Here is a 27,588-nt window from a genome sequence, read left to right on the forward strand (position 1 = left end):
GGGCTATGCTGTGGCATGCACAAGAGATATGGAAAGATACTGTTTAAATTAGTACCATAAATTTTCCTTTTATGTTTCCCAACCTCATATTTATTGAAATGCGTTAAATTACCTCAGACATCTAAGGGTACAGCATTCAATTTATAATAATCTTTATGGTTAACTTAATTCCATTAACCTTATCTCTGAAAGGTGGCAATTTAAGGGGTCCAAAGCACAGTTTCATTTCTTCTGGGGATGCTGTGAACTATTTAGATGATTGCTGTGTGGTTGGTGGGGGGAGTGGCCAAGAATTAGTCAGTTGTGTAATTTAAAAAAAAAACAACAACAAACCTTTTGTTTGGTCTGTTTCACACTATGCTGTGCCAGATGACATTGCATGAAGGCGCACTGCTCGAATCACTGCAGTTCCGATTATTCGTGGTTAAAAATGACAAGTTGGCATTTTCACCAGCTGAAAGGCCCGCATTTTCATTTTCTGACCAGATTTCACCTTAGCAAAAGTAATCTTTAAAAACCGTTTAGGCACTTCAGGTTGAAAAGTTTATGTTCTTGCTATAAAAATGTGTGTGTGCCGATTTGTATACACAACATGAGATTTTAGGTGCTGATACTAGGTGATTAAATGTTGTGCTATCTTGGTGTAATAAATTCATTTCCCGTGCTGTGCACCGCTTTGGGGGGAATGTGCACTCTTTAAATGACTCTCGCTATATTGATGTGGTAGATTTGCTGCTTGCTTGTTTTACTACCCTAGGGAGCAACTAGTTACATGTGGAGTTGGTGGGGCGCATCGGATTTTCCCTAGGCGTGACTATAAGAGAGTGAATACAATGGCACACAACTTAGGAAGTCTCACTAGTGGGTTCCTGTTGAGTCTCCTTAGTAAAGTTTGTACAGCTCCACCTGTCTAATCAGACTAAATATGGTTGAGGCTCTTAATGTCTTCTGAAAACGAGTTATTTAAAATTTGTAAACTGCCATCCTACATGGCCAGTCCCCGAGCATACCCTTCATTCGTAGTACCTATTTTGCACTCTGAGTGCACAAGTCAGCCTCCTTGGTTCATATACATGTGTGATATTGGAGAAGCTATCAGGACAAATATGTAACCACTCAGTTAAAGTAAGTTTGGCCAGGGGCTCCTGGATGGTGCAATCAGTTGAGCTTCTGACTCTTGGTTTCAGCTCAGGTCCTGATCTCAGGGTCGTGGGATAGAGCCCTATATCAGGTTCCACGCACAGGTGGAGTCTGCTTGAAATTCTCTCTCTCCCTCTCCCCCTCCCATTTGTGCTGTCTCTCTCTCTCTCTCTCAAATAAATAAATCAAATCTTTAAAAAAATAAAATAAAAAAATAACATGTTTAACCAGTCATGAAGTCACACTGAAAATACTACTGAGAAAGACTGAGTCTGAAAGTTGCTCTACCCTGCAACCTAAGGCTATATTCCTGACTCCGCTGGGTCTTCTGTGGAATCATGCTGTTCATCTCACAGTAGATAGACCAACGAGAAAATAGATGAGCATGACTATGTTAGGAAAGGGAGTCATTAGATGCATGGATTCTGGAGACAATGATGAGTTCCAATCTCAGTGCTGCTATTTAACAGCTGTGGTCTTGGGCAAGTTGCTTAGCCTCTTTCTGCCCCTCTTTCTTTATTTTTAAAATGAGTAATGACATACTTACTTTGTAGGTTTGCTGGAAAGAAATTTTCTCTCTTAAAAGGTGTACAGAACATAGAGAGCATTGCCTGATACTTTACAATCACTATTATCATTACCCATCATTACCTAGAGAGAAGGATACCAAGGTCTGGAGATAGGTCTCTATCTCCAGTTACTGATATAATTTGAGATGAGGGAACCACTAGCAAATCAGAACCTGGGGTAGATCTCTTCAGTCTGTATGCCATGGCTAGTGTTTGGTTGATTTTTGTTATTGGTTTTTATTTGTCAGGTTTCCTGAATTCCCATTGGGAAACCATTTGGGGTCACTTCCATTAGTGTTTGTAGGACAGCTTACTCATCCCAGGGGAAAGTACCCATTAGCAGTGCAGTCGAGCAGTTGTGTCAGGGAAATCTATTAAATGGAGTCCTGAGTGTTCATCTCTGTAATTGTATAAATGCACGTTTCACAGGGACAGTGTTGTATAAGTAAATGGATATAAATCATAGAGTGCTAAATCTAGATGGGACCTTAAAAGCTATGTAGTTCAACCCCCTTATTTTATAGATTAGAAAGCTGAGACTCAGAAGATGGAGCCGTTTGTCTAAAGTTATAGTAGTTACTGTCTGAGATGAGGAAAATATCCAAATGTCTGCATAAATCCGAAGTTATTTCCACTAAAATTTTATGTCCAAATTAGCGTCTGAAAGATTCCATTTAAAATAGCAACATTTTCTTCCTCCCGAGCATCTCTGCACTGTTCAGAAAAACTAGAAAGCATACTGGAAAAACTGTCCCTTTTTTCTCTTTTCAACCTCGGATTAAGACAGAAGCTCAAACTCCACACTCTCCCTTACAAAAACAATCTAAAATATTGAGACAAGCACAAATAATATAAGGAGCAACTTACAACTTACCATATACACTGGCAATATGCTTGCTGGGCAAACCCACTTAGAATTCACAGATACTAGATAACATTTCCGGACACCATCCCAAAACCTAATTAATGAAATGAGTGACCTCTGACTCGAGAGTGTAGCCACGATGCTTTCAATCCAGAGCAATAGCTCTTAACTATTGATAGCAAAAATGTGCTCTATAAGGCTCCCGTTCTGCCCTTTCGAAAGTTGAACCATGCCACTATCCCTAAAAGCTAAAAGGCGCAGGAAGAAGCTGGGAGCCCGAAGGTTCCCATTCATACAAAGTATGTGCTTCCCTAATGGCTATTTATCTTCCAGCTCAGACTAGGGATTTTATGTGGGAAGGAGGCTGCCTGGAATTTCACGAGTCAGCCAGAGAAACACAATGAGCGATGATGCTGTTCCTTTGGTCGTCGGCCTGACAAACAGGAAACAAATAATAGCAGAGGGATAAATGTGACAGAAAGCAGAGGTGAGAACCGGAACAGTTAGATATGGGAAACATCAAAGAACAAGAAATAGCAACAAAGCAATGCCAGAAGCCAGCAAGAAAAGGGGAAATGTTCTGAGGACCCGTAAAAATGAAGCATGGCTCTGAGAAGGGGTGTGCAATGCTCACAAAGGAGACCTCGAAATGCCAATAATCCATTCCCGGAGGAAAAGGAAGCTGATCACTTTTCTCCAAGGCGAGAATATATATTTTTCTCTTGAAAAAATAAGTAAAGTAAAGTTAGATTGGATTAAGGAAAGAGAAAAAAGGATTAAAAGAGATGCATTCAGAAAGAGGTGGCAAAGGCATTGAGCAACGCGCCTCTGATTTAGGCTGGTGAGTTGTCTCTGTCTCTTTCCAGCTGTAGAGCATGTTCCTGGGAAGGAGCCTGCAACACTGGGAATTAGGGATAGGACAATGTGGGGGCCATCGGGACATCCACTGACCCCAAAAAAAGGTTTGCCTGCCAGTAAATAGCTGAGTGGTCAGGACAAGTCGCCTCCGTCTGATGTTTCTCCCTGTCAAACAGGTAACATTAATTTTGTCTAGCTCGAGGGACTTTAATAAAGAGATAGGGGTTAACGCGTCTATAAATGGAGGGAATGTAGCATAAGCATCCCGGAATATAGTGGTTAAAAGGGCAAACTCCGAAGCCAAACCTTCTGAGTTTGAAATTCAACTCCTTTTCATCTCATCTCTGTGCTCTTGGGTGGGTCACTTAACCTCTTTTCCTCCGTTTCTTCATTTGTAAAATGGAGTTAATAATAGTGCCTATTTCATAGGGTTGCTGTGAGGAGTGACATAATGCATGAAAATCACTTACAATACTATTTTTCATGTATCAGGGACAATCTTAACTAGTTCATTGTGCCAGTGCTTTGGAAATCAATTTTTTATATGAATGTAGCATATTGCATTCATTAATGGTACTACGTAGAGATTAGAATTCTTGATGTTGATAAAAAGTCCTGACATCATTATCTCGTGTTCATTCATTTTCTCATCTTGCTCATGCCTGCATTTTGTCTCTGTCTCTCTCTTATTTCATTGCAAAAGAAGATCATTTCTTTTTGTCTCACTTGCTGAACATATATTATTCATCAAGCAATTATTGAGCACTTACTATATACAGGCATTTCTAGAAATAGGAAGAGGCACAAGGCACATTTTTTTCCCCTGAAAGACATCCAGGAAAAGGAAATAGCTTATTAAAAAATACGAAATAAGAAATGTTGTGATTACATATATGAACAAAGTGATTTCACCTGGGCTTACTTGGATGCTAAGGACAGACTTGCTGAAAAGGTTGAAGTAATCATTGAGTGTTTTTTTCAATAATTGAGTTTTAATGCTACAATATTACATCAGACGTTTTGTTATCTCGCATTGCACTCTTTAATCTGTCTTCTGCCAGTGGAATTTTAGGCTGGAATCTCACTTTTCCTCTCTCTTCCCTGTCATCCTCCCCACCACTAAAAAAACCAACTCTATTTTGTGCTTAAAGGTTTCTGATGTTTCTCAGTATCCCATTCTATTAGGCTAACAGACCTCATGCTAAGTTAAAGTGGTTGGAAAACGCAGTGCACTTTGTCTAAGTATGTCTTATTTCTCTCGCTCCCACCACATTTTATTTCGATAGTCTCGAGAGAGAACGAAAAGATAGCATGAACCCTACTTCTTAGGAGCTTGAAGGAAGGAGTCAGTATCTCCCCCACAGGCAATTCGTATAATTGATGAGGTTAAGAATTATAGGAAAGAGATTTCTACAGGGCTTTTTTTCTTAAGTGGTGCAAGTTTATGTGCGAGCACTTGGAAATTCTTATTCTTACTGAAATACAGCAGTGTCGGAGAAGGACATGTACTGTTTCACGGGCAACATGCTGCTCCGGAGGTCAACAGTTGCATTAAGCCCCCAAGTGTGCTTCCCTTACTTGTGTGTGCATTTTACCTGTGTTTTCTTCAGTGAGCATTTTGCCGATTTTAAATGGAACCAGAATTGGTTTTCTTTTTACAATAAAAAATAATGCATGCACATTGGCTACAGTAGAATAGAGAAGGACAAGATGAAAGTAATAGTTGCCCATGAGTTTAAGATTCAGGAATAACCAGTGTTAACTGTTTGCTACATACAATTCTGTTGAGAACTGTGTAATGATGACTAACATTTATTGAGCGTTTTATATACACCAGGCAATATCAACATTAAATATTACCCAGTTATGCCCACAACAATCTTAGAACGTAAGTACTGTTATACCATTTTTGAAATAAGGGAATCCGTGCAATAACAAAGTGCAGTAACTCATTCATGATCACCATGATCGCATGGAATGGAGCCAGGCTTCTAACCAGGTAACCGGGCTCAGAGCCCAGGTTTTTAACCACCAAGAAATAACACCTTTTTAGTTCACATACACCCAGTTTTGTTCAGCTGCTTTAATTTGCTTAATACACCACATGTTTTTTCCGATGTTTTTAAATGTTCTGTAAGAAGAGGATTTTTATTGGCTGCCTATAAATCTGTCAACGGGATGTACTAGAATTATTTTAACTTCTACTTGATGGAGATTTAGTTTGCTTCCTATTTTTCACTATGGAAATCATCTAGCATATTTTCCAAAAAAACTGAGCAAGTGTACCAGTTTTTGGTAGCACTAATATTTATTTAAATAAGCACGTACTGGACCCTGCCGGTGTACATATCAATGTGAAACACACAGTAAGTATTTGCTGTGCAATCACCATGTTCCAGGAACAATGCTAGGACGCAATAGGGAGTAGGAAACTATAAAGCCAGTCTTTCTATTCCTAAATATTTTCTAACCTAATGGAAGGACATCCCTGTAAAGCAGTGTGTTTAAGTAAAAGCCAGATTGGTGTATTGAGGAATGAATGGCAGGTTGATAAAATTTTGGCAATGGATGAAAAAGTCCTTAAGTCCTATCAAGAGTTATGGTTATAAGAACCAGGGCAGGTAATGTGAGGAAACTGGTGTTTTAAGAAGATATATTTGACAGCATTATAGACCTGTGGGTATTTGTAAAGACCAGGGCTATACCTACTTAACTGGATTGATTTTATCATTTCTAAGGATTTTATGATGTTAAAGAGGATATATTACAATGTTCTTATAAAGGTGATGTGGAATACATGTCATTAACCAAATGCCGATCATAAGTGGAAGGGTCAGTTCTGTTGGCTAATAGTCTCAGTGATAAATTAACAGGTTTACTAAATGGTTTTTCCCAGGGCTTAGAAGTAGGGAGGTTTTGAATGTTGTAGGAAATTTCCAAATACTCTCAGGGCCGAGCGGTATGCAGACCATTCTCTGAGAGTGGATCGTCCGTGGTATGTCTGTGGTCTTTTTATTTTGCTCTAAGCCCTTGGTGTTGCCTTCAGGGGTCTCTGACTAGCATTTAATTGAAGGCCGACTGAGTTAGATATATACTTCCTATAGTTGATGGGTTTTGTTGCCAGAAATATCCTTTTGCTTATCAGTGGGGAAGGTTTTTGCTTCTACTGCTGGGTTTAAAGGTGTCCCTCAAGATTCCATTACTCAGTTCATTGAGAAAAGCTTAAAGGTAAGGGAAGGTGAATCTGAGCTCCGTTTGATGAAGGAGGCTGAGTGAAATAATAGCTCCCAAGTTGGCTCAAGTTCTTCCAGATGTTCACGTTTATATGAAAACTTAATACTTGGAGATATTCCATGTGGTGAGATTTCTGTGCACAATTTCTTTATATACAGTTCCAAGCATAAAATGATTTTTTGGTCATCAGATCTGAAAATTATCACCGATCATCCACAACAAACAACCAGATCAGTTTTTATCCTCCTGGACTTCTAAAAGCAAAAACTCCTGTGCTATGGAGTACGTCGTTACCTTCATTTTTCTTCCAACTTGGTGTAACTCCATGGGAAGGAGATGGAGGCAAAGGAAAAGAACAATACTAAGAAATAAATGGGCCATGAAGAATTGTGCTTAAAATCATAAGTAAACAGAGATGCATACGCTTGCCACAGCGATGTGATTACAGAAACTGTAAAGAAGCTGGCAGAAGGAGCTGGAAAGGACTTGGCTTTCCATGAACTTAATGACCAAAACTAAAGTCGTTCCCTAGGAGATAAGTCGAAATCATAGCACACTGTGAATAAAAGTATACCTTTCCAAGGTTACTGCAGAACAATTATGGCTGGGATCCTTTACACTTGTAGAAAAAGCTCTCTAGCCCCTTATTTTAAATTGACTTCCGTTGAGCTATAGTGCCTCCCAGCCTGCACTTACAGGCACTGTGTTGGGTAATGTGTTTACAGGCTGGTCTCATTTTTCTTTAGGTAATAGGAGATGCGTAGCTTACTGCTACTTGGAGACAACTTCAGGAAACACGGTTTTCAAGGTGGGAGATTTAAAAATGTGATTATTGGGAATAATAACTCCAGAGACAAAGATTTAATGGGATTACTTCCAATTTATTCAGCCCATTGTCAGGTTACTGAAGTTCTAGCTTCAGACCCATGTGTTCAGAGTCCGCACTGTCCCCTGATGTCTTGTATACTCAGGCTCTTACTACCGTATAGAACAGTTAACGTGGCCAGATCCTTGACAGCTGTACTCCTTGCTTACTTCCCACTACCGTTTCTTTAAAATTGAGATATGGAGGGACAGCTGGGTGGCTCAGTCGGTTAAGCGTCTGCCTTTGGCTCAGGTCATGATCCCAGGGTCCTGCAATCCAGTCACACATGGGGCTCCTTGCTCAGCGGGGAGCCTGCTTCTCCCTCTGCCTGCCGCTCCCCCTGTTTGTGCTCTCTTGCTCTCTCTGTCAAATAAATAAATTTTAAAAATCTTTAAAAAAGATCAAATTAAATTAAGATATGGAAAAAATGGAGTACTAAAAGGAAGAAACCCCATCTCTAACAGCATTACAGTGTTTTTCAGTTCAGAGTCTTATTTTGTATGCATCATTTGATTTAATTTCCTCCGAAGCCTTGGGAAATGTGAGTTATTATCATCATATTATTGTTGTTGATAAATAGTGGCTACTATTTATTTAGCACTAACTCTGCATCAGGAGCTGTACTAAACACCTTGCAGTTGGTCCAAACAATAACCTGAGGAAGCTAGAATTAATATTGTGCCCATTTTACAGATAACGAAATCGTACCTTAAGTGACATGCCCAGTTTATACAGCTAGCCCATAAGCAAAATTGGAATTCAAGCATTACTTGATCTGCTTTCACTATAGAGCCTGAGCTCTGGATCTCTGTGGGCATGTTGCCATGCTTTTTCAGGTAGAAGGCCTCGTGATGCTAAAAGTTTAAATAAGTTGCCTCAGGTTATATAGTTAGTTCCTAATGCCTTCCAACCGCACACCAAACATTTTCCATTGCACCATGCCATCCCCAGAGCTGCCGCTGGCTTCTACGGTGCTCTGAAAATTAGACAAAGAAGCCCCGCCTCCCAAACCAGAGGAGAGCCAGTTTTTTGAGATAGCCCACTCTGACCTATGCCAGGTTCACAAGGATGGGTGAGTGGAGGAAGGGTACAGATTTCAGCCCCTACTCATCTTCCTTTCTCAAGCACCTTTGTGCAGGCCACCATACCCAGAGCTCTACCAATGGCCCTGGCAGTCCTCACCAAAACTAACAGCTTGGCGTTCTGAAATAATGGTAAGGCAAATAGTCAAAAGAATTTTATTATAACTATGTGCTCTTAGGAGCTGTAAGGAAGTAAAATTTGTACTCCACTAATTACATTTCTAATAATGCTCACATTCTCCCTTCCCTGCCAACACAAATGTTTAACGAGATATAATCTGACAGCACTCATGCTAAAACTCCCCTGAAGCCAAAATGTGTCACTAGTCAAAATGACCCTCATCTTCGCAGGCCCTTGAAGAAGAGTTGAGGATCATTTATGAAGTGGGCTTTAACCACAGGGTGATACATTGTGCTGCTGCTGTTGAGCTCAGGGATCATTGTTTTTGTATTCATTTGAACTTACTACCATATCCTTTTTCAAAATGGATTACTTTTAATTATATAGCTACCCTGGGCATAAAGCTAATGTCTTATAACTTGGATATGCTTTCCACCGAAGTACTGACAGAGTAATAGATTTATTGTGCACCTGACTATAATAAGCAAAAAAAAAAAAAGGCAAAAAAAGCATGAATGTATAATGAGGACACTGATCACCACAAAAGGGGGGAGGAGGGGGGGAGTGTTTAATATGTCTGTGGATGGGGATGTTGCAGTTTGAGAGGCTCAGGGATTTTTAACAGGGAAGAAGTCTCATCAAACTTGAAAATGTTCATGACAGCACACAGCTGATTTGAAAGAGCTTGGTCTAGAGCGTGGTTCTCAAGCTTGATTAGATAGCAGAATCACCTGGGGAACTACGTCAGCATGCGAAGGCCCAAGTTTTAGCCTTACTTTAATGAACTTGGGCTTCTGTGTCCTGTATTATCTCTTCACTTGATTCTGATGCACACCTATTAAGAGAACAGCAGGTCTGTGGGCCCGGATTCCCAAACTTGGCTGCACATTAGAATCACTGGAGTCTCACACGTAGAGATTCTTCTTTGGAGATGAGTGCAGCTTGGGCATTGGGAGGGTTGAAAGATCCCCAGGTGGTTCTCATATCAGCAAAGTTTGAGAAGCCCTCGTCTAAGGCCTTGCTACCCAGTGTGCACACGGTTCAAAAGCCAGCAGCAGCAGCGACATCCGAAAGCCTGTTGGAAATGCAGAGTCTCGGGTCTCACCTGCAAATACTGACTCAGTATCCGCCGTTTACCAAGGTACCCAGATGATTGTGCACATGACCTTTTGAGACATACCGGGCGAGGGAGTCAGGCAGAGCTGGGTTTTTAGCCATTTGTTATTAGCAAGGGGACTGGGAAACCTCTCCGAGCCCCACTCTCCTTGCCTGTAAAATGGGCATAATGATAACCCGTCAACACTGCGGACTTGCCGGAGAGATTCTTGAAAGGCAGTACTGGACTTGGCTTAATTTCTAGAACAGGGAAATGGGCTCAGGAAACATAGAGTTGCTGTGAACTTTCTTAGCGCTGGTGAAGAGAAGGCAAAGAAGCCAAATGCTGTGAACGCTGCCATCACAAGTGCTCCTATTCTTGTATTCGTGTGACGGTTCTTTGTAGTGTGCACGCGAGATGGTTTTCATTAGTTCAAAAGAACAAATGCTTCCCAGATGCAAGGGTTGTCTTCCGAAAAAAATAAATTATAGGAAAGCAGTCCTTAACCACAGTGTCCTTGAAGCCCCCTTGGGCATCCTGCATTGCTGTGCCTTTGTGAACAACGAAACAATACAGGTCCCCCATTCATACTGCGCTATCTTTAATTTTCCCTTTTTGATCGTCATCTGTTATTTCCCTCCTCCTGGGCCAAGCGCTAGTTTCTTTATAGAAACTCCTCTGTAGGCTTCCGTTTATTTTTCTCTTCAAGGCACTCACTTCTGTAATTATCTACTGTTCTCTTAATTTCTCTAGCTTTCATCCCACAAAATATTTTCTCATTGTTCCTGTTCCGCTCCCTGAACTGAAACATGGAATGGGCTTGTTCGGCCAAGTTTGTATCTGATTGAAAGGGAATGACGCTACTGTCTTTGTAGCATAATCGTTTTCATATTAAGATGGAAGTAGAAATGTCTAATGGGGTACCGCAGAAAAAATACCCTCAACTAATCTTTCTAAGCAGGACGACAGTGAGTAATGATTACAGTTAATTAAGTTACGCAGCCTCCATTTCCATTCATGTAGCAGCACTGCTAATTATATACTCATGCTACAAGGTTTCTTTAGTTCTTCTGTAACTTGGATGCGGTACTCTTTGGAGGCAAGGGGATACGGTACGATTAATGAGCTTTTCCCCACCAACACCTCCTGTTCTCTCCAAATGAAGTTTCCACATCTGGAAATTGAGGGTAGAAAAAAAGAGCAAGAAAAGAACAATCACTCACATTGTAACTTAACTTCCATGGCAGCACATGGTTGTAATTGCGGAATATTTTCTAGGAAAGAGAACAGTAGCATTTAATTTCTTTTGAGGCCCTAAGAAATGGTAGCTTATTTAAAAATAAGGTAAGGACAGAAGCTGGCTATTGAAAATATAAGTGGCAGCGACAGGGACCCTTTATGTCGTAGGCTTTTGCTCACTTTAAATAAACACGTGTTGAGCGCTTACTGTTTGCCGGGCCTTGAGTCCGGCCCAGAGTCTATTAGGCGGAATAGAAGCAGCCCTGACAACTTTTCCGGGTCTCTTTACATGGACTTCAAACATTTTAACAACTTCCTCTTTAAAGAAAACTGAGAGAAATGCAGCTTTTCTTGGGTATATTGTTAATGAAGCACTTGAAAAAAATTAGTTTATGTGCTTTGATCAGATGGGGATTGACATACTTAAGAGTTTTATTTTTAATCTGAAAATCCACTTCAATCTTATGCTCTGGGTAAACATCATTACACAAGGCTGGCACAATTCTGTACTTGCAAGGAGCAGAATTCAAGGTGGAACTTCAAATACAATCTCAAGTAAGTTATTCATATTATTTCTTTTATTTAAAAAATCAGGGTTTACATGGTTGGATTTTTGCTTCGATCTTCAGTAATCTCCATTTGCTTTAGGAATTAACTTCTGCATCGTGTGCTTTGGGTTTGGTGTCAGTCTGTTTCAGATTAGAGGATTGATTTTTAAAAGTAGATCTGGAGGAAGGTATTTGGACGTCAAGCACTTTTATTCTGATATTTTCATAGGAAGTTCAAATGTGTTTTGAGCACCACTGGACATTGCTGGACGTGCTTTCTCCCCTCCTAGCGTCTCACAGGTGCACAACTTTATCGGTTCGGCCTCTTCTTTCCGTGCCCTCCTTTCTGCTCTCTTTCATAACGTGTTTGCATAAACGAGTGCGCTGCCAAGTTCACATGAAGGCTAGACAAAAATACAGGTGTCCTCATAATAATCAGCTCCTTGAATTTTGTTCTCTGGTTTCTGCTTCAGTCCCCGAGAAAGCCTATATAAAGCAGCCGGCACACTTATTACTACAGAAACTGAGGTTACTGATTAGAAGGGAACGTAATCAGGTAGATTGAGCCTGTGAGGGAAGAAACCATTGCTGTGAGAGGGGAGCGTTTGCAAAACGCTCCCTGTGAATCTGTAAAGATCACCTCACTTTGCACGGCAACCGGAGTGGAAGAAACAGGTGCAAAAAGATTGTGCGTCTGTCTGCTTTTGTGAAGCTGGGCAGAGATTATGTACCTGCTTTGTCTGTGCTGGGCTATGACTCTACCTCCAGGTTTCTCAGACCCCATAGAATGTGTAAGAGAAAAGTACCAACAGGGAAATCAGCAAAAAGCTTTCCTATGAAGGTGTAGCAAGCCACCGCAGAATTTGAAATGTCTGAGGTCTCATCTGGTGAGTAAAAGCTGCAGATAAATGCCACAGCCATTCAGAAGATTGATAAATGCCACAAGCAGTCGGAAGCAGGCTTCCCCAGAGGTGACTCCTCTGGTCAGTTTGCAACCTCTAGGGTAAATTTGTATCCCTCCTCTTCCATATGGCTTTCTCTAAAAGTTAAATTGGGACTTTTGGTGTGAGAAAGGGAGGGGAAGGGGGTTGACGTCGACGACCTATACGATAATGCAAAGCACTGAAATGACAAGGAGCCCAGATTCTACTTTTTGGGTTATGGCTTTTTTGAACCTGGTCTTTAGGAATCTAAAGTTATTTCTGATATGAAGTGACAAGCAAAAAAATGTAATGACCCAGACCTTAATCAATAAATAATAATAGTTCTCCTTCAAGTTCAGTTTCTCGGGACCTAGACTAAATCCATGAGCTCAATAGAAAACTAATGTGAAGAATTTATGTCTTAACAATAGAAACACCTCTGTGATATATAGTTTCAAGAAATTTCTTTTTGTCAAAGAAAAGGAAAATAATATGGATTGTTGTGAAGAGTGATTTAGACATGATCAGATATTCACAGATTATTAGGAAGTAAACTGGGCTGCCAGTGGTAAACAATGATTCCAGGCTGCCTAATTGCCGGAAATATTTAAGAATGATTTTAAAGGTTCAACAATTACTGCTAAATGCTAGCTCCTAAGTAAAGTAAAAAGGAGTTATGATTAGTCATGTTACCTGTGGGTTGGGTTTTGTTTTTGTTTTTTTAATTTTAAGAGATCCTAAAATTCTGAATCAGGAAAGATTTGTTATCAGTATGTACAAACTGTATATTAGAAGTAGGGCAATTTTGTTAAAATTCCTCTCTCTTCTGGTAAGTTTTTCTGTCATTAGGAAGGAAGACGTCTAGTTTGAGGGGCAGGGCAGACCTAAAAGCACAGGATTTTTAAAAAAGCCTTTTTTAAATTATGAATATATATTAGGAAAAGAGTCCAAAGTTAAAAAGTATATTTTGATCCCACGCTGTCCCATAACTTGATTTGTAAGAAAAGCTACCCACTTTTGCAAGACTTCTCTCTCATTTGCTCTGAACTATGTGGTTGCCATTTCTCACTTAAAGGTTGCCTTTTAGTAATCTCTTTCTGAAGATTTTTTTTTATTATTTTTCTGTTTGTGTTTTATTCATCAGACAGATTGTCCTGGAAATACAGAGGCCAGTTAATGGTTTATGAATTCAAGCTGAGCCGAATATAGCTAAGCTCTGTCTTGCTTGACATTTCATCAAAAGCTGTGTTGATTTGCAATGTTTACCGACCTATTTATTGAACCCTCACAGCTTGAACTATGCCACCAAGCTTGCTGACATTGCTGAGATTATCTTTAAATGCATGTACAAACTAAGGAGGAAATAAAGAAACAGAAAAATAAGTTAAAAACAATCCTTGACCTATTTAATAAATTATGCTTACATAGTCCTTGATTTATTTATTTGTTTTCTTCAAAATCCCATGACATAATTTTTCTCCTTTGATCTTCAGAAAAACTCTGGAAGAAGGTAGATGAGAGCAGTGGCTCTCCCTGCCTTGGGAGGGCATCAGAATCCCCTCGAGAGCCTGTTAAAATACAGCTTGCTGGGCCCCACGGAGAGTTTCTGATCTGGTCTTTCTGAGGGGTGGCCCAAGAATTTGCATTTCTAAAAGGTTTCTTTCTTGGGAGATGCTGATGTTGCTGGTGTGGGGACCACACTTTGAGAAGCACTGCCAAGATGAGAAGATTCTCATTTATGAACCAGACTAGCCAAGATTCAGGTAGAATAAGACCTTGGCTCCTGAGGATTTATCTAGTTGGAGGACATTCTAGGTAGAGGGAATAGACTTATGGGAAATCGGGAGAACGATGAGTCACCAAGGATGGCTAGGTTATGTCAGTTGGGTGGGAGATAAAAGGGTAAAGAAAAGGTTGGGCTCTCTGAAAGTTTACATTTTTGATAAAAGGACAAAAGACTTAGGAAATGACATAATGCATTGCATTCAGTAGGAGCTCAAAAAACAGTCAACAGGGTAGGGGTTTATGTGTCAGGTAAATGGTGGGGGTTCAATAAACATCTTGCCGAATGAATGGGGGGGAAACAGAACTTGGCTGATATTCATTATTAGAAACAGAGCACTTATTTTCTGTCCCTTCGTCTGGTTACCTGGGTGCTCTTTACACACTGCTTAAAGAAGTTTCCCACTGCACAAGAAAATAAACACACTGCCCACACAAAATTGAGGCAATTGTTCCATTAATGATTAAACACATTAAAATATCAAATACCTATTTGGGAAATTATTGTTCCACAGAAATTTGCAATAACATTACTAAAGTAAACAGTTGGTCAGCAGTTCTCAAACATGTGATGTAAAGAATCCATTTTTAATTACTCTTTTGATTCTTATTCCCCGACCTATCTCCCTCAGCAAGGATTCAGTCTGTGATACTTTTAACAAAATGAAAACACGATCCATGTTTTCTAAGCACTGGAGTCTATCCTGTACATAACGTCTTCCCTCTTGGGTCAGTAAAAATCGAATGTTTTCCAACTCACTTTACTGAAGCCACAGTTTGCAAACTTAAACCCTGACAAGACTGGGTATTTTACTTAATTATAATGCCTAAGAAAAAATTAAAACGCATCTTTTAAGATGCTAATAACTGAATTGAAGCATTCAAAAAATGGTCATCTTTACTGTTTTTTTAACTTACGTGCTCATTCGTTATGGTCCATTTCGTTCAGGAAAATTTAAGCTTGGATATGTTCCAATGGCGTACAACATTTAGATTCAATGCATCATCTGGATAATTGACTTTTACTGGAATTTAGATGTTGGTAACTTAGAGCTGGGAGTACAAGGCCTTTAAGGAAGTAGAGATGTTTATTACACTCACTCTCAGTTTTGTTGATAAAACGTATCAAGAAAATAGATACTGTCATTTATTTCAGTTTTATAGGGTGTTCTTTTTGCCTGTCTTACCTATCACGTGCTACCTGTTATACAGGCTTCAGAAACCGTCAGAGCTATGACGGCATTGGCTTGCTACTTTAATGCCGATACTACTCCAAGCTGATGAAAGAGGATGATGCTTAAAAGGCAATGTGCCATGTTTCTAATGTTCAAATAATATAGCAAGAGATTTATTGTGGCCTGGCTCACTTATCAGTTTATTACTTTTCGCTTTCCCATTCATGATTAAAGCAACTGATAATTACTAAAATGGATAATATTTATGGTGATAAATTATGGTTTTATTATGAAAACAAAACCATCCTTAATGGCATTTTGGAGTATAAATTTGGAAAAAAAAAAAAACACTAACACTCTACTCAGGCTCTCCTCTCCCTTGGCTTTCATCACTGAATCCTTAGCACTTAATCCTGCCTGGAATGTAACAAGCATTCAATAAACGGGCTCTACAAATGAATCCTACAGGCAAACCTGCCCAGGAAAAGAAAGAAAGGGGTATTTTTATTTCAATTTTTAATGCGGTTTATTTTGGCAAATGAATAATATCTGTGACATTTTATTCTGATAGCTATTAGATCATTAACCAAATGTGAGAACAAAAGGCATTTGGGGGTTTTTTGTTTGTTTTTCTTATTAATACTAGGTTTCTTTGACAAACTCATTTGAGTCTTTCCGGATACGATCATCTGTTCACCTTTTCAGTTTTCGGATTCCTCATGGTCAAGCCAAAATCGTATCTCTTCAGACACACGCACACACACACACCGCAGCGCATTTCATTTTAGCCAGCACTTGAAATTGAAATGGAAATGGCGGGAAGGGAAAACCTGAAATAGATGGCTTTTTACTCAGCCCCACAAAAGTGAAGGCTCTCTGTTTTAGGAAAGTTGTTGTAATATGGTTAAGAGAAGGTAAGGAAGAGGAATGAAAGGGTTGGAGGGAGGTCCCCACCTGTTTGTACTTTCTTAGGCAGCTTTGAAGGTGCCAAAAGTGGAAAAATGGTTCTGTTTCACTTTACTCCATGTTCAAGACTCAGGCCAAGATTGAGCATGGACCTACAGAAAAGTTCCTTGAAGCTCAAGTCTCTTAAAAATACAGTATGTTAAAGGGCTTTTTCTTTCTTTCTTTCTTTCTTTCTGAAAGTTAAGAGACTCTCAAAATAGAGATTTTTTTGAAAGTTAAGAGAATAATGAGTAAGGGGTGCTGACGTTCTCAAAAAATTACCAGGAAATTTAGATGAATCTCTCTCCAATAAAAATGAACATCATTGGTGTCTAAAAAAGCTCTTTGGTAGAAGAGCAAGGAGGGAAAATCTTGCCATATAATTAAAGATAATGAAATGATCCATCATGGCTAGTTGCAGTAGATTGTTTGACTTCAAGGTTTTTGATACAAATAAGTTCAGTGTGAATTAAGTTAAAAATATATATTAAGTATGCCCCTTGCTGTAGAGAGTATCATTTATGCAACAGATTATGTATTTAACCACCTTTGGAATTGTAATTGTTAATCATAAACTAAACCAAATTAAAAATAAAGTGTACCACATGTGAAGCCATTCCAATGAATAAAACAATTCCTATGTGAACTAGCCTGCTGTTCAAATAAACTATAGTTATGCTTCAGATACTGTTTACCAAAATACTGACAGACTCCTGCAAGCACAGTTTTTAAACACTTACCTTGGAGGTTTCCAGGACCCTGAAAATATTTCTATTAGTTTAAAAAACAACCACGAAACAACAATAAAAACAATACCTCTACTCAAGGCCATATATAGCACAAGTAAAAATATTCTGTAGGGAGGATTTGGAACATAAATAGCTTTTGTGCTTCACATATTTCCAATTAGCCCGTTCTTAAAAGTCTGCAATTTTTTTTCAATCAAACCTTGAATAGAGATTATAAAACTCAACAGACACTGGCTTAGATGTGAACGTTTGTGAACCAGTAGGATGTGGTACATGTTGATAGAAAGCAATGCGATGTCAAGGTACTAGAATTGATGTTCATACTATTGAGCAACCTAAAAATATAAAACACTATAAAAATATGTATAAAACACAATATACATTTAATAGGCCAAGCAAAAGGTTTGCAAATAGTATCCCCAAAATTAACTGAAGAATTTTGGGGTTTAATTTTCAAATCTTCAATTAAGGGGGTTGGATTAGATGATTTATAAGGTCCTTTAGCTTATAACAATAATTCCTTTAAGGAGTGCTTCATTAGAGGAGAGAAATAAACAAGGTCTTAATGGCAGCAGGGGGTGGGGGGCAGGCATCGAAGGTGCTAGAACTGCACTCTGTGTTTCCTTCTCCAACGGAGTTCGTTGTTGTTCCTGGCTCACCATCTCCAGAGTTCCTGTCTCTTGCTTGGTTGCTCTGCCTGAGAACTTACTCCAGCACCATGGGAGCTTGCTCTGCTGCAAACAGGAGTGAGCCAAAAATATTGGGAGAGGGGGGTGATGTCACTAGGAGCGAGCTTTAACTACTAGGGGATGGGAGTCCTTGGACAGGCGCCCCAGCCTCCTCTTCGGCTGGCAGGATGGTTCTGAGGCATGTTTCACCCCTCCTTTCAGAGGGTCACCGACGGGATCGAACCCCTGACTCCCATTACTGATGTGCTTATTAATACATCCTTTCTCGCCTCCTCCCCCTTCCTAAATCTCACTTTCTCCACCCTCTCACATGTACTTTTCTGAAATCAGAAAGAAAAACTAACTGTACCCTTGAGTCCTCGCCTTGGTGTCTGTTTGGGGAGAATCCAAATTAACACAGAGCAGTGCAGATGGATTATTTCACATGCTTAAAAATCAGGGCAAGGGCAGTGGAGATGATAGAGGAGGGAGCATGAGAGGGCTCCCACCGGATGACTGTTCTCCGTTTAGTAGCTAGAGAACGGTCATCCATCAAGATGGAACCGGAGGTGGAGAAGAAGGAAACAGTTTGTGAACCTGAAAAGCAGTGGGAAGGTTTAGAAGAGCTGCTCTAGGAAACGTGCCAGATTGTCACAATGCATGAATAAAAGACTCATGGAACAGCAGCAAAAGTAGATGACGTCATCCATATCTTTCGATTTTATCTTATTCTAAGTTACCGCTAAACATGGCAGTACACCCGCCCCCCCGCCTTGTCTCTGCCACTTGTGCTTTTGACCCCTTCGGCTCCATTTGCCACAAGGCATCCATGATGATCTTTTAAAAATGGAAACCAGGTTGTGTTCCTTTCTGGTTTAAGAGCATCACTGTTCTGAGAGATCCATGTCTTTCCTTCTCCTCCTCCTCCTCCTCCTCCTCCTCTGCGTTCTTGCTGCACTTGGGCCACACTGACCTGCTGTCGTTTCTCAAATGCCAGACTCATTTCTGCTACTGTGTCTGCTGGCAGTGCTTTCCTCACTCAACCTCTCGCAGCTTTGATTATCGCTGTATGTACAGTAACAAGCATCTTGCCAGGTGCATTGCCTCAGCTTAAGCTACGTTTTTGTTGCATGCATTAATGAGAAGAGAAGGGTCAGGGTTGGTTGATGGTGGGTAAATAGTCATTTAGTCAGGCTCAATCTCTACCTTGTTTGATGTTTCACTAGCGAAGAGGACACATTTGGAGAAAGAAGACACTGGCTATAACTCAGTACTCTGGACTGTGTGGAAGCATATATATGTGGTCTGAGGTGTTGTTCTTTGTATGGAACATGGAAGTGGTGGGTTGGAGCCCAGGCTAGGCTAGACATCACACAGTGTGGATGGTGTGACATGGGCGTGAGTGATACTCACATTAAAGATGATGAGCCATTTCCTGGTGAGGGGCTTAGAGTTAGTGTCAGATACAGTTGGTAGTAGTAGTTTTAGTGGGAAGCCCTTTCAAATCGGTAAAGGGGCACATTGTGGTGGAGAAGGAGATTGACCAATGGAGTAAAAGTTAGTGTCGAAATGTGATGTGACACAAGGACAGTCAAGTTGGCTTGGTGCAAATATAATACCCATGATGCAAGAGCAGCTATGCCAAGAGTGGCTCAGCAGACGGAATTGCAGAGGACTTCTGAGGGCAGCGTATCAGGTGATCACATGCCAAAAATACTTCATTCCGGAGACTTTAGTTTTCTCATTAATTTTATCACTAATCCATTCATTTTCCAAACGTGTTTCAGGATTTCCCGTCAGGTTGACTCTAAAGCTGGTCTGCAGATGCAGGCTGCTCTTCCTAGCGCCGAGGAAGGCAATCGTCCCGCTCTGTGCTTAAGAGTGAGGCAAGCTTGTGTTGGCTCCACAGCAAGATTATTAAATAACCAATTACTATTCAGACCATGTTACATTCCTTAAAATTACTCAAGCAAAAGTCTTGAACTTGTCCAACCCGAACACATCTGATATCCTCAGCCAAGTAGGGGATGTAAATTAGGGAGCTTCTGGCTTTACTAGTGTGGAATCAGGCATACTTTGTTTCCCTTAGGACTCCATGACTAATGACCTGAATTGTCTAAATTTCCAGAGTAGTCAGGTCTTCAGTGGTAAGCTTGTTTCATCATTTCTGCCTCTGTTTTGTCCCATAATATACAAAGGGTAGTTTACATGCAAATTGAAACAGGTTGAGATAATCCTTTAATGGATTTTTTTCTCCATTTTCTATTAAGGTGTGATTTCAGACATCCTAGACATGTCTTCATGATACAAGTTTCAGATTCTCAACAACGTGAGGAAATTATAGAAGTGGGTAATGGTTTTGTAATCAGGACATGTGAGAGGAGTCCCAACTCCCATGCTTCCTGTATGCCTTTAAGTCAGTCATTCATCTTCAGGGGGCCTCGGTCTTTGCATCCATAAAAGGGTCAATCTTCAATGTTCTCACCACACACACACACACACACACACACACACACACACACACACAGAGTGGTAACTACTGAGTTGATGGAGGTGTTAACTAACCTTACCATTTTAATCATTTCACGATACATACATGTATCGAATCATCATGTTAGTTACCTTAAACTTACACAGCGTCATATGTCAACAATATCTCAACAAAATGGGACAAAAATACAAATGAAAAACTGACTTAATAATGATCTTTTCCTGACTATTTTCACTAATTCCAGGGATCAAATAAAATTAAGTGCAAAAAAGTAAAATGTGATAATAAAGATGAGTTACTTTTAATAACAGTGTTTTTAATAACTATGTCACAAAAATTCATGGTTCAAGGCCTTTAGCTGATTGGCTGGGTATCTCTCAAGTCTAGTAGAATTCCTTTTAAGTCGAGAGCAATATGAATCCTCTCATTCTGACTGTGTGCTCTTAAGGGTTTGAGATGTGTTTTCTTTATGTTCTCAGCATGAAATATTCTGTCTCCTGCATAGGCCAGTTCCCTCACTCTGATCCTGGTAGGCTCCTTCTCCCTTTCTGGAGTCTTCTCTACTCATTTTGGTTCTAAAGCGTTACCATCTTCAAAAACCCATTCTAGTATTGTAGCTACCTAACTGCTTCATTCCGTGGACTCTTGCTCCACATTTTTTTACCCAGTTCTCAACTTAATTACTTGCTAATGATTTCCTGTGGATTTTCTTTGTTTCGGTAACTTTTTTATAAAATTCTGGAGAGCAGGTGCAATGTTTTATATTCTCCATGTTGTTTACAAAACAGTAAGTGCCAGATAATGTTTTTAAACATTATATGACTAATACTGTGTTCAGAGAAATGTTTCCTTTGGCAACCATATATTTATCATATTTATCTGTAGTTTAGGCACAGTCCACAGAAGGAACATCCCTCTACTATAATTCTTTTTGTTCAAGAGATCCCCGCATTACACTTTCATTAGAAGGAAAAATGCTTTCCCCTTGTCTGTGATGGCCAATTGTGTCACTTCCAGCTTTGACTGCAGCATAATATATTCTAGCTTTCTGTCACTTAGCTTGAGAAAAATTAACTGTATGTGGAATGTCTCAGAAGAAAGTAAAGAATTAGCTTTCCTCATCGATGGATTTGTTATTGTTGCCAAAAATACTATGGTATGTGGGAATTTCATTAATTTATCCAACAGATGTTTAGTAATAAGCATTAATGAGAAAAGGCATGTTCTCCTCCTATAGTCATCATTAATGCTGAGGTGGTGTTTTCCGGTATATTTTCAGTGCTCCTCCTATATTTGTCACAGATTAATCAATTCCTGAAGATTCAAATGAAGTCCGCTGCTTTGTAATAAATATTTACAGCTTTCCTAAGTGGTTGCTGTGAAGATAGAGATTCTTTAGGAGAGCTTTATGATCTGGGCTGACAGGTCGAGCACAATTAAAATCAGCGTACCTCCTTCGGCTGATCATCCTTCCCTGGGAACTGGAATCTGGGGATGTCGAAGTTATTCCCTTGTATAGTAAGTTGTAGAAGCATTAAATACAGACCATATTAAGAAAGCACAGATTCTACTTTTTGAGTGAGCTGCTGTTACACATCTATGAAGATACGATGTTATTTCTGTTTGCATAATAATTGCTTCTACATTTTATTTTCAACCTGATAAAGTAAACTTGTTAAATATGAGTTAGCAGGTTCTTGTGTTACTTGTTTTTCTTCTCTTGTTTCCTATTTATGCCCTTCTGGTATGATCTGGAGTTTCATTATAACACGTTTACTGTACGGGAGACTTTTATTTTCAAAATAATGAGTACTGGAGGCAGCTGTAGATGGAAATATAAAATATGAACTTGCTAAAGGGCTTTAACTTTTAGCTACACATTTTGTGAAGTATTTAAAATGTATTTTCAGAATTATTTTGACATATATTCCCATGGCACAATAATAGGGGATTGAGAATATTAGGGGGAAATGATAAATATTTCTAAAATATATTTCATTTTGATCATGTCCCATAGAATTATATTCCATTTATAGTATAACCTATTTCTTACTCTTTTGAGGTGTAAATTTAAAGAGTCATATATCACCATTGGCAAGTTATTCATCTACCTGTGAGAGTACCTACAGTGGAGTCATTTTAAAACATCTAATATTCTAGGAGAGATCATTTACTTTTCACAATATATTACATAGGCATCATGTTAAAATGCATTATGAACATGTGAAAACCAATGCTTAGGGGAAACAAGTTCATGAATCACTCATGTAACATTTGGAATTAAATTCATTAACCAAAATAATACCATGCTTTATCTTTTAAATTTTGCTTCCTTAGCATCTGGTCCTTAGTCTGTCTAATTGCATTATAATGGCTCTGTGTTGCAACAGATGCTAGAAGATTTTTTTTCAGCAATGATAATTTTGTTTCATATTTTGGAATACCTGCTTTGCGATCGTCTTTCCTATTTACTAGAGGCAGAAGGAGAAGGAACCTATTTCTTTTTTCATTTGAAAAGTTTTAAAACCTCGTCTTTGTTCAAACATCAAGAACTCTATACTTTCCACATTAAAAACTTTTTTTTTTCTAGTTAGTTTGTTGAGTACTGCACTTCTGGTTCTGAGATCAAGAGAATGATGAGCCAGCAAATGCCTAACATAACGAACAGTGCCTAGCGTATTTTTTTCTTATATGTATGCAGTTAATATTCTCACTTTTAAATGTTGAATAAATTAATATTATATTCAAGCTATGCAAAGGGCTAATTCTTATAGTGAGTATAATGAAGTCTTATGAAGAAGAATCAATTCTTAGGACAACAATGCCAATAATGATAACTCAGAATGACTATGATCAAGTTACACTGTAAGGATCCTTCATCATATTTTACCAAAATCTCATTTTTTTCCTCCAGGGGGATAGGCTGATACAATTCCAGTTATGTGACACATTTGTTATTATTACTGAAAAAGCCCATTTTCTTCTTCAAGCAATTATCTATTGATGTTTTTAACGTTAATAAGCAGCATAGCATTATGAAAAATCTTTGAAGTTTTCTGAATTTAGAAAGAGGTTTTGGCTGGGAAAGTTGGAGACAGACCCCTTGTTTTAATTCTGTTATAGTAGAAATTATTGTATGTTATTATATTTGTCCTATCTATTACATCTATTTGGCAAATGTTTGAGATATTTATTTTATATAGGTGCATTTTGTACTAATAGAGATGTATCATTGTTGGAATTGTGTCATTAAAACATATTAAGGTAAATGGCATTTGTCATTTTGTTGATCATCTAATTTGATGAAATTGAACATAATAACAAGTCACCTATAGCTATACCGAATATATGCTAAAAATAAAACCGGTGAGAGCTGAAAAGTTAATTATAAATTATTGGTTTATATGACATCAGGAAGCAGCTTACTGGCAGACATCCAAATCATAGGCTCATAAGAATTGGGCGGGCTTCTTTTTTTTTTTTTTTATAGTTCTCGTTTCTTCTTTTATTAATTTATTTTTTTTTAAATGATTTTTTATTATATTATGTTAGTCACCATACAGTACATCCCCGGTTTCCAATGTAAGGCTCGATGATTCATTAGTTGTGTATAACACCCAGTGCACCATGCAATACGTGCCCTCCTTACTACCCATCACCGGTCTATCCCATTCCCCCACCCCCCTCCCCTCTGAAGTCCTCAGTTTGTTTCTCATAGTCCATAGTCTCTCATGTTTCATTCCCCTTTCTGATTACCCCCCTTTCTTTATCCCTTTCTTCCCCTACTGATCATCCTAGTTCTTATGTTCCATAGATGAGAGAAATCATATGATAGTTGTCTTTCTCTGCTTGACTTATTTCACTTAGCATTATCTCCTCCAGTGCTGTCCATGTTGTAGCAAATGTTGAGAACTCGTTCTTTCTGATAGCTGAGTAATATTCCATTGTATATATGGACCACAACTTCTTAATCCAGTCTTAATGTAATAAAGAAATAGCCATTAGTAGAGAAACAGAGCATTTTGTTTTCCTCACCTTTGCTAATAGTGGAATGTCTTTCAGCGGGTCAGTATGATGGGTGTCAGAGCCTTCTATCTGAAAAGCTGAAATTAATGCTACTACCCCTCTCCCATTTTCAGGCTGGGTTGTAGAGACTGCTTAGGTTCTGTGATTAGAGATTTAAGCTGTAACCACAGAAGCCATGTGAAGTATGAGGACATTATCAGCCGCATTATCAACATCTCCGTGGTCGTCTATTGACTTAGGGGGAAGGAGAGAAAAAATGTAACAAACACAAATCGCTTAGTCGCAGATGCTTTTCAGTTGTATTTTTCAAGCTTCTGTCTGTGGAAACAGAAGAATATATGTAGCACTGTGTGTGGCACCCACTGCCGAACCGAATTGAAAATAGCAAATTTCTTCATGTGTTGTGATGTGATAAGGGCAGTGATAAAATCAGCAGCCATGGCTTCGAAACACAGTTCAGCCACCTTTCAGCAGACGTTGGGGAGCACCTGGGTTGTGCCAGTGTTTCTGCTCTGTCCTAACGACACCAGCATGAACAAATCAAAAACTCTGCCCTTGAGGCCGTGCAGTCAAATTGCAAGCGTCTTAATCTGGGGTCCACAACCCGGGAGAGGGGGAAAAAATTGCAGCCTCATATTTCCTAACCTCTAACTGAAAATTAGCATTTCTTTCCACTTACAAAGACAGGCGACACAATACGGTGTTAGCAATATCTGTGAATTTATCACCAATATTTTTATATCATACCCTTGTTGTAGATATTTTGAAAGATCATTGATATTAACCACTAGTTTGAACTTATATTAATCCTTACACCTTCAACTAGTGCATTAATTGCATCTAATATTCCTGTCTTTACTATTTGGTAACCACATTGCAATCTAATTAATTTCCTTTGTCTTCCTATACGATTTCCTTTTTATTTTACGCTTTTAAAAACATTCTGGGAAGTGTTCCATATGCTTTGCCAGATGCCAAAAGGATCTATAGCACGAAAATAGTTAAGAACACCATGTCTAGAAGAGATACAGGCAAATACATATAATACCGTGGTGCAGAACAGTCATAGAGGCACGTTACCAGATGCTGTGAAATTGGCCATGACCGTCCCAGCCGGGAGGGCTGGAAAGGCAGTTTGATTTGGTCTTGAGGCAAGTGTAATCGTTTCATGAGCTACGGTAACATGAACGAGGGTGTGTGGGAAAGATAAAAGTAGGTGCAGAGTCACCCCATGAGAGCATGCAGGGTCAGGGACCAGAGAGTAGCTTAGTGTGACAATGTCCAAAATGTCTTTCTTTACTGTGTAGGGACCCGCCTGTGCTGTTTACATTCGCCAATGTGCAGAATTCTATTTGCCAAGTCGTTTGTATTAATCATTAGTGGGGAGAAACTACGCGCTGGCTTTTTCTTTACCTGACCACGTTTTATAAAGAGTAACATCATGGACAACAGCGGGAAGCATCAAAGAAGAAATCAAAGCTATGTCAGCTTTTTAAATCTCTCATTATTTCCATCAACATCTACCTGTATGGGGGAAAAAAAAGCTGAATCTATTTCACCTGCCCACTTTATCGTCATGTTTTCAGACAATGATCAGTCACTTTTCTGGCCTGTGGGCCATAATTGGCTACCACTAAATCTCAAGAGACTGAACCACGTAACTGGAATAATTTTTTAAACACCCACAGAGTTGTTCTTCAATTATAATCGTCAAAGGCGGCTTTATATGCCACGCTCAGACTTTCTGCATTTGTGCTTTATCTGGCTTTCTGGGAGAAATGTCGATGTGACTGTGTAGATTATAATGAAGGTCATCCAGAGAGGCAGCTATGATTTCCAGAAACTAAAGAAACCAAGTAGACTGAAAGACACATTAATGGACAAAGGTAGTCTATTTAAACTGCTCCCTTCCTCTAGACAATTTTGCTTACGTTCCTTCTTGAGTAAGTTCATTCTTTCGTCTTCTCTTTTTTAAGTTTTCTTTTATTGTGGTAAGAACACTTAATACGAGACCTTCCGCTCACCGAATTGTCAAGTGTACACTACGGTAGCGCTAACCGTAGTACAGTGTTGTACAGCAGGTCTTTGGGGCTTGTTCATCTTGCTTATCGAAAACTTTATGCCCTTCGATTCGTAGCTCCAAGTTTCCCCTTTCTCCCAGCCCATGACATCCACCGTGCCTTTCTTTGATTCTACGAATTTGATGATAATATATACCTCATGTAAATGGAATCATACAGTATTTGTCTCTGTGTCTGGCTTGTTTCACTTAGCATAATATCATCCAGGTTCATTCATGTTGTAGCAAAGGACAGGAGTTCTTTCCTTTTTTAAAGCTGAATAATATTCCATGATTTGTATATGTTACAGATATACTGTATATATTGTCCATTCATTTGTCAGTGGACATTTAGGTTGTTTTGGCACCTGGACTCTTGTAAATAGTGATTCTATAAACACAGGAGTGCGGCTATCTCTTCAAAATCCTGATTTCAGTTCTTTTGGTTAAATACCTAGAAGTGGGATTGCTGGATCACATGGTATTTTTATTTTGAATTTTTCAAGGAACCTCCATACTGTTTTCCATGGTGGCTGCCTCAGTTTGCATTCCCACCGACAGTGTACAAGGGTCTTAATTTCTCCACATCCTCACCAACACTCGTCTTTCATTTTTTAACAATAGCCATCCCAACAAGTATGAGGAGATGTCTCATTGTCTCATGTCTCTTTTGATTTGTATTTCCCTGATGATGGGTGATGCTGAACATGTTTTCAGGTAACTGTCAGCCATTTGTATGTCTTCTTTGGAGAAATATCTATTTAATCAGGTTCTTGGGGTTTTCGCTATTGAGTTGTAATTGTTCCTTATGTATTTTGAAGATTAACCCCTTATAAGATACACGGTTTGCAAATATTTTCTCCCATTCCATAGAGTTCACTTCTTAAACAACTCTTCTAATAATTCTCTTTAAGACTCTTATTATTGGCCTTCATTTCAATCAGAAATCTGCAGAGACCTGAATGGACGCTGGTTAACCAACCTAAAATCGCATTTCAAACTAAATAGTTATCTTTAATTTTCAAAAAATAAGCATGAGGATATTTTTAAAACTGGTTGAAGTGGGAAAATTTAATATTCTAGGATGAAATAAAACAAATCAAAATATATAACACATTTAACTGTGGTCCAACAGGCCATAATTAGATTCATT

The 27,588-nt window shown here is 39.1% G+C and overlaps 1 protein-coding gene across 10 annotated transcripts in view; it reads left to right on the forward strand.

Annotated features, from left to right (window-relative positions):
• Positions 1–27,588, forward strand: part of DMD (dystrophin) — a 2,097,152-nt gene that overhangs the window by 185,424 nt on the left and 1,884,140 nt on the right. The window contains exon 1 of one of the 10 annotated variants that reach the window (XM_087859358.1): positions 12,273–12,504. The exons of the other annotated variants lie outside the window; for them this stretch is intronic. Coding sequence (XP_087715484.1) covers positions 12,486–12,504 — 19 coding nt within the window. The 5' untranslated portion in view covers positions 12,273–12,485. Of the gene's footprint in view, positions 1–12,272; positions 12,505–27,588 lie in introns of those variants that run through there. 10 annotated transcript variants of the gene reach the window in all.

Source organism: Ursus americanus, chromosome X (assembly GCF_024610735.1).
Source record: "Ursus americanus isolate L20-20 chromosome X, mUrsAme1.1.p, whole genome shotgun sequence".
NCBI lineage: Eukaryota > Metazoa > Chordata > Mammalia > Carnivora > Ursidae > Ursus > Ursus americanus.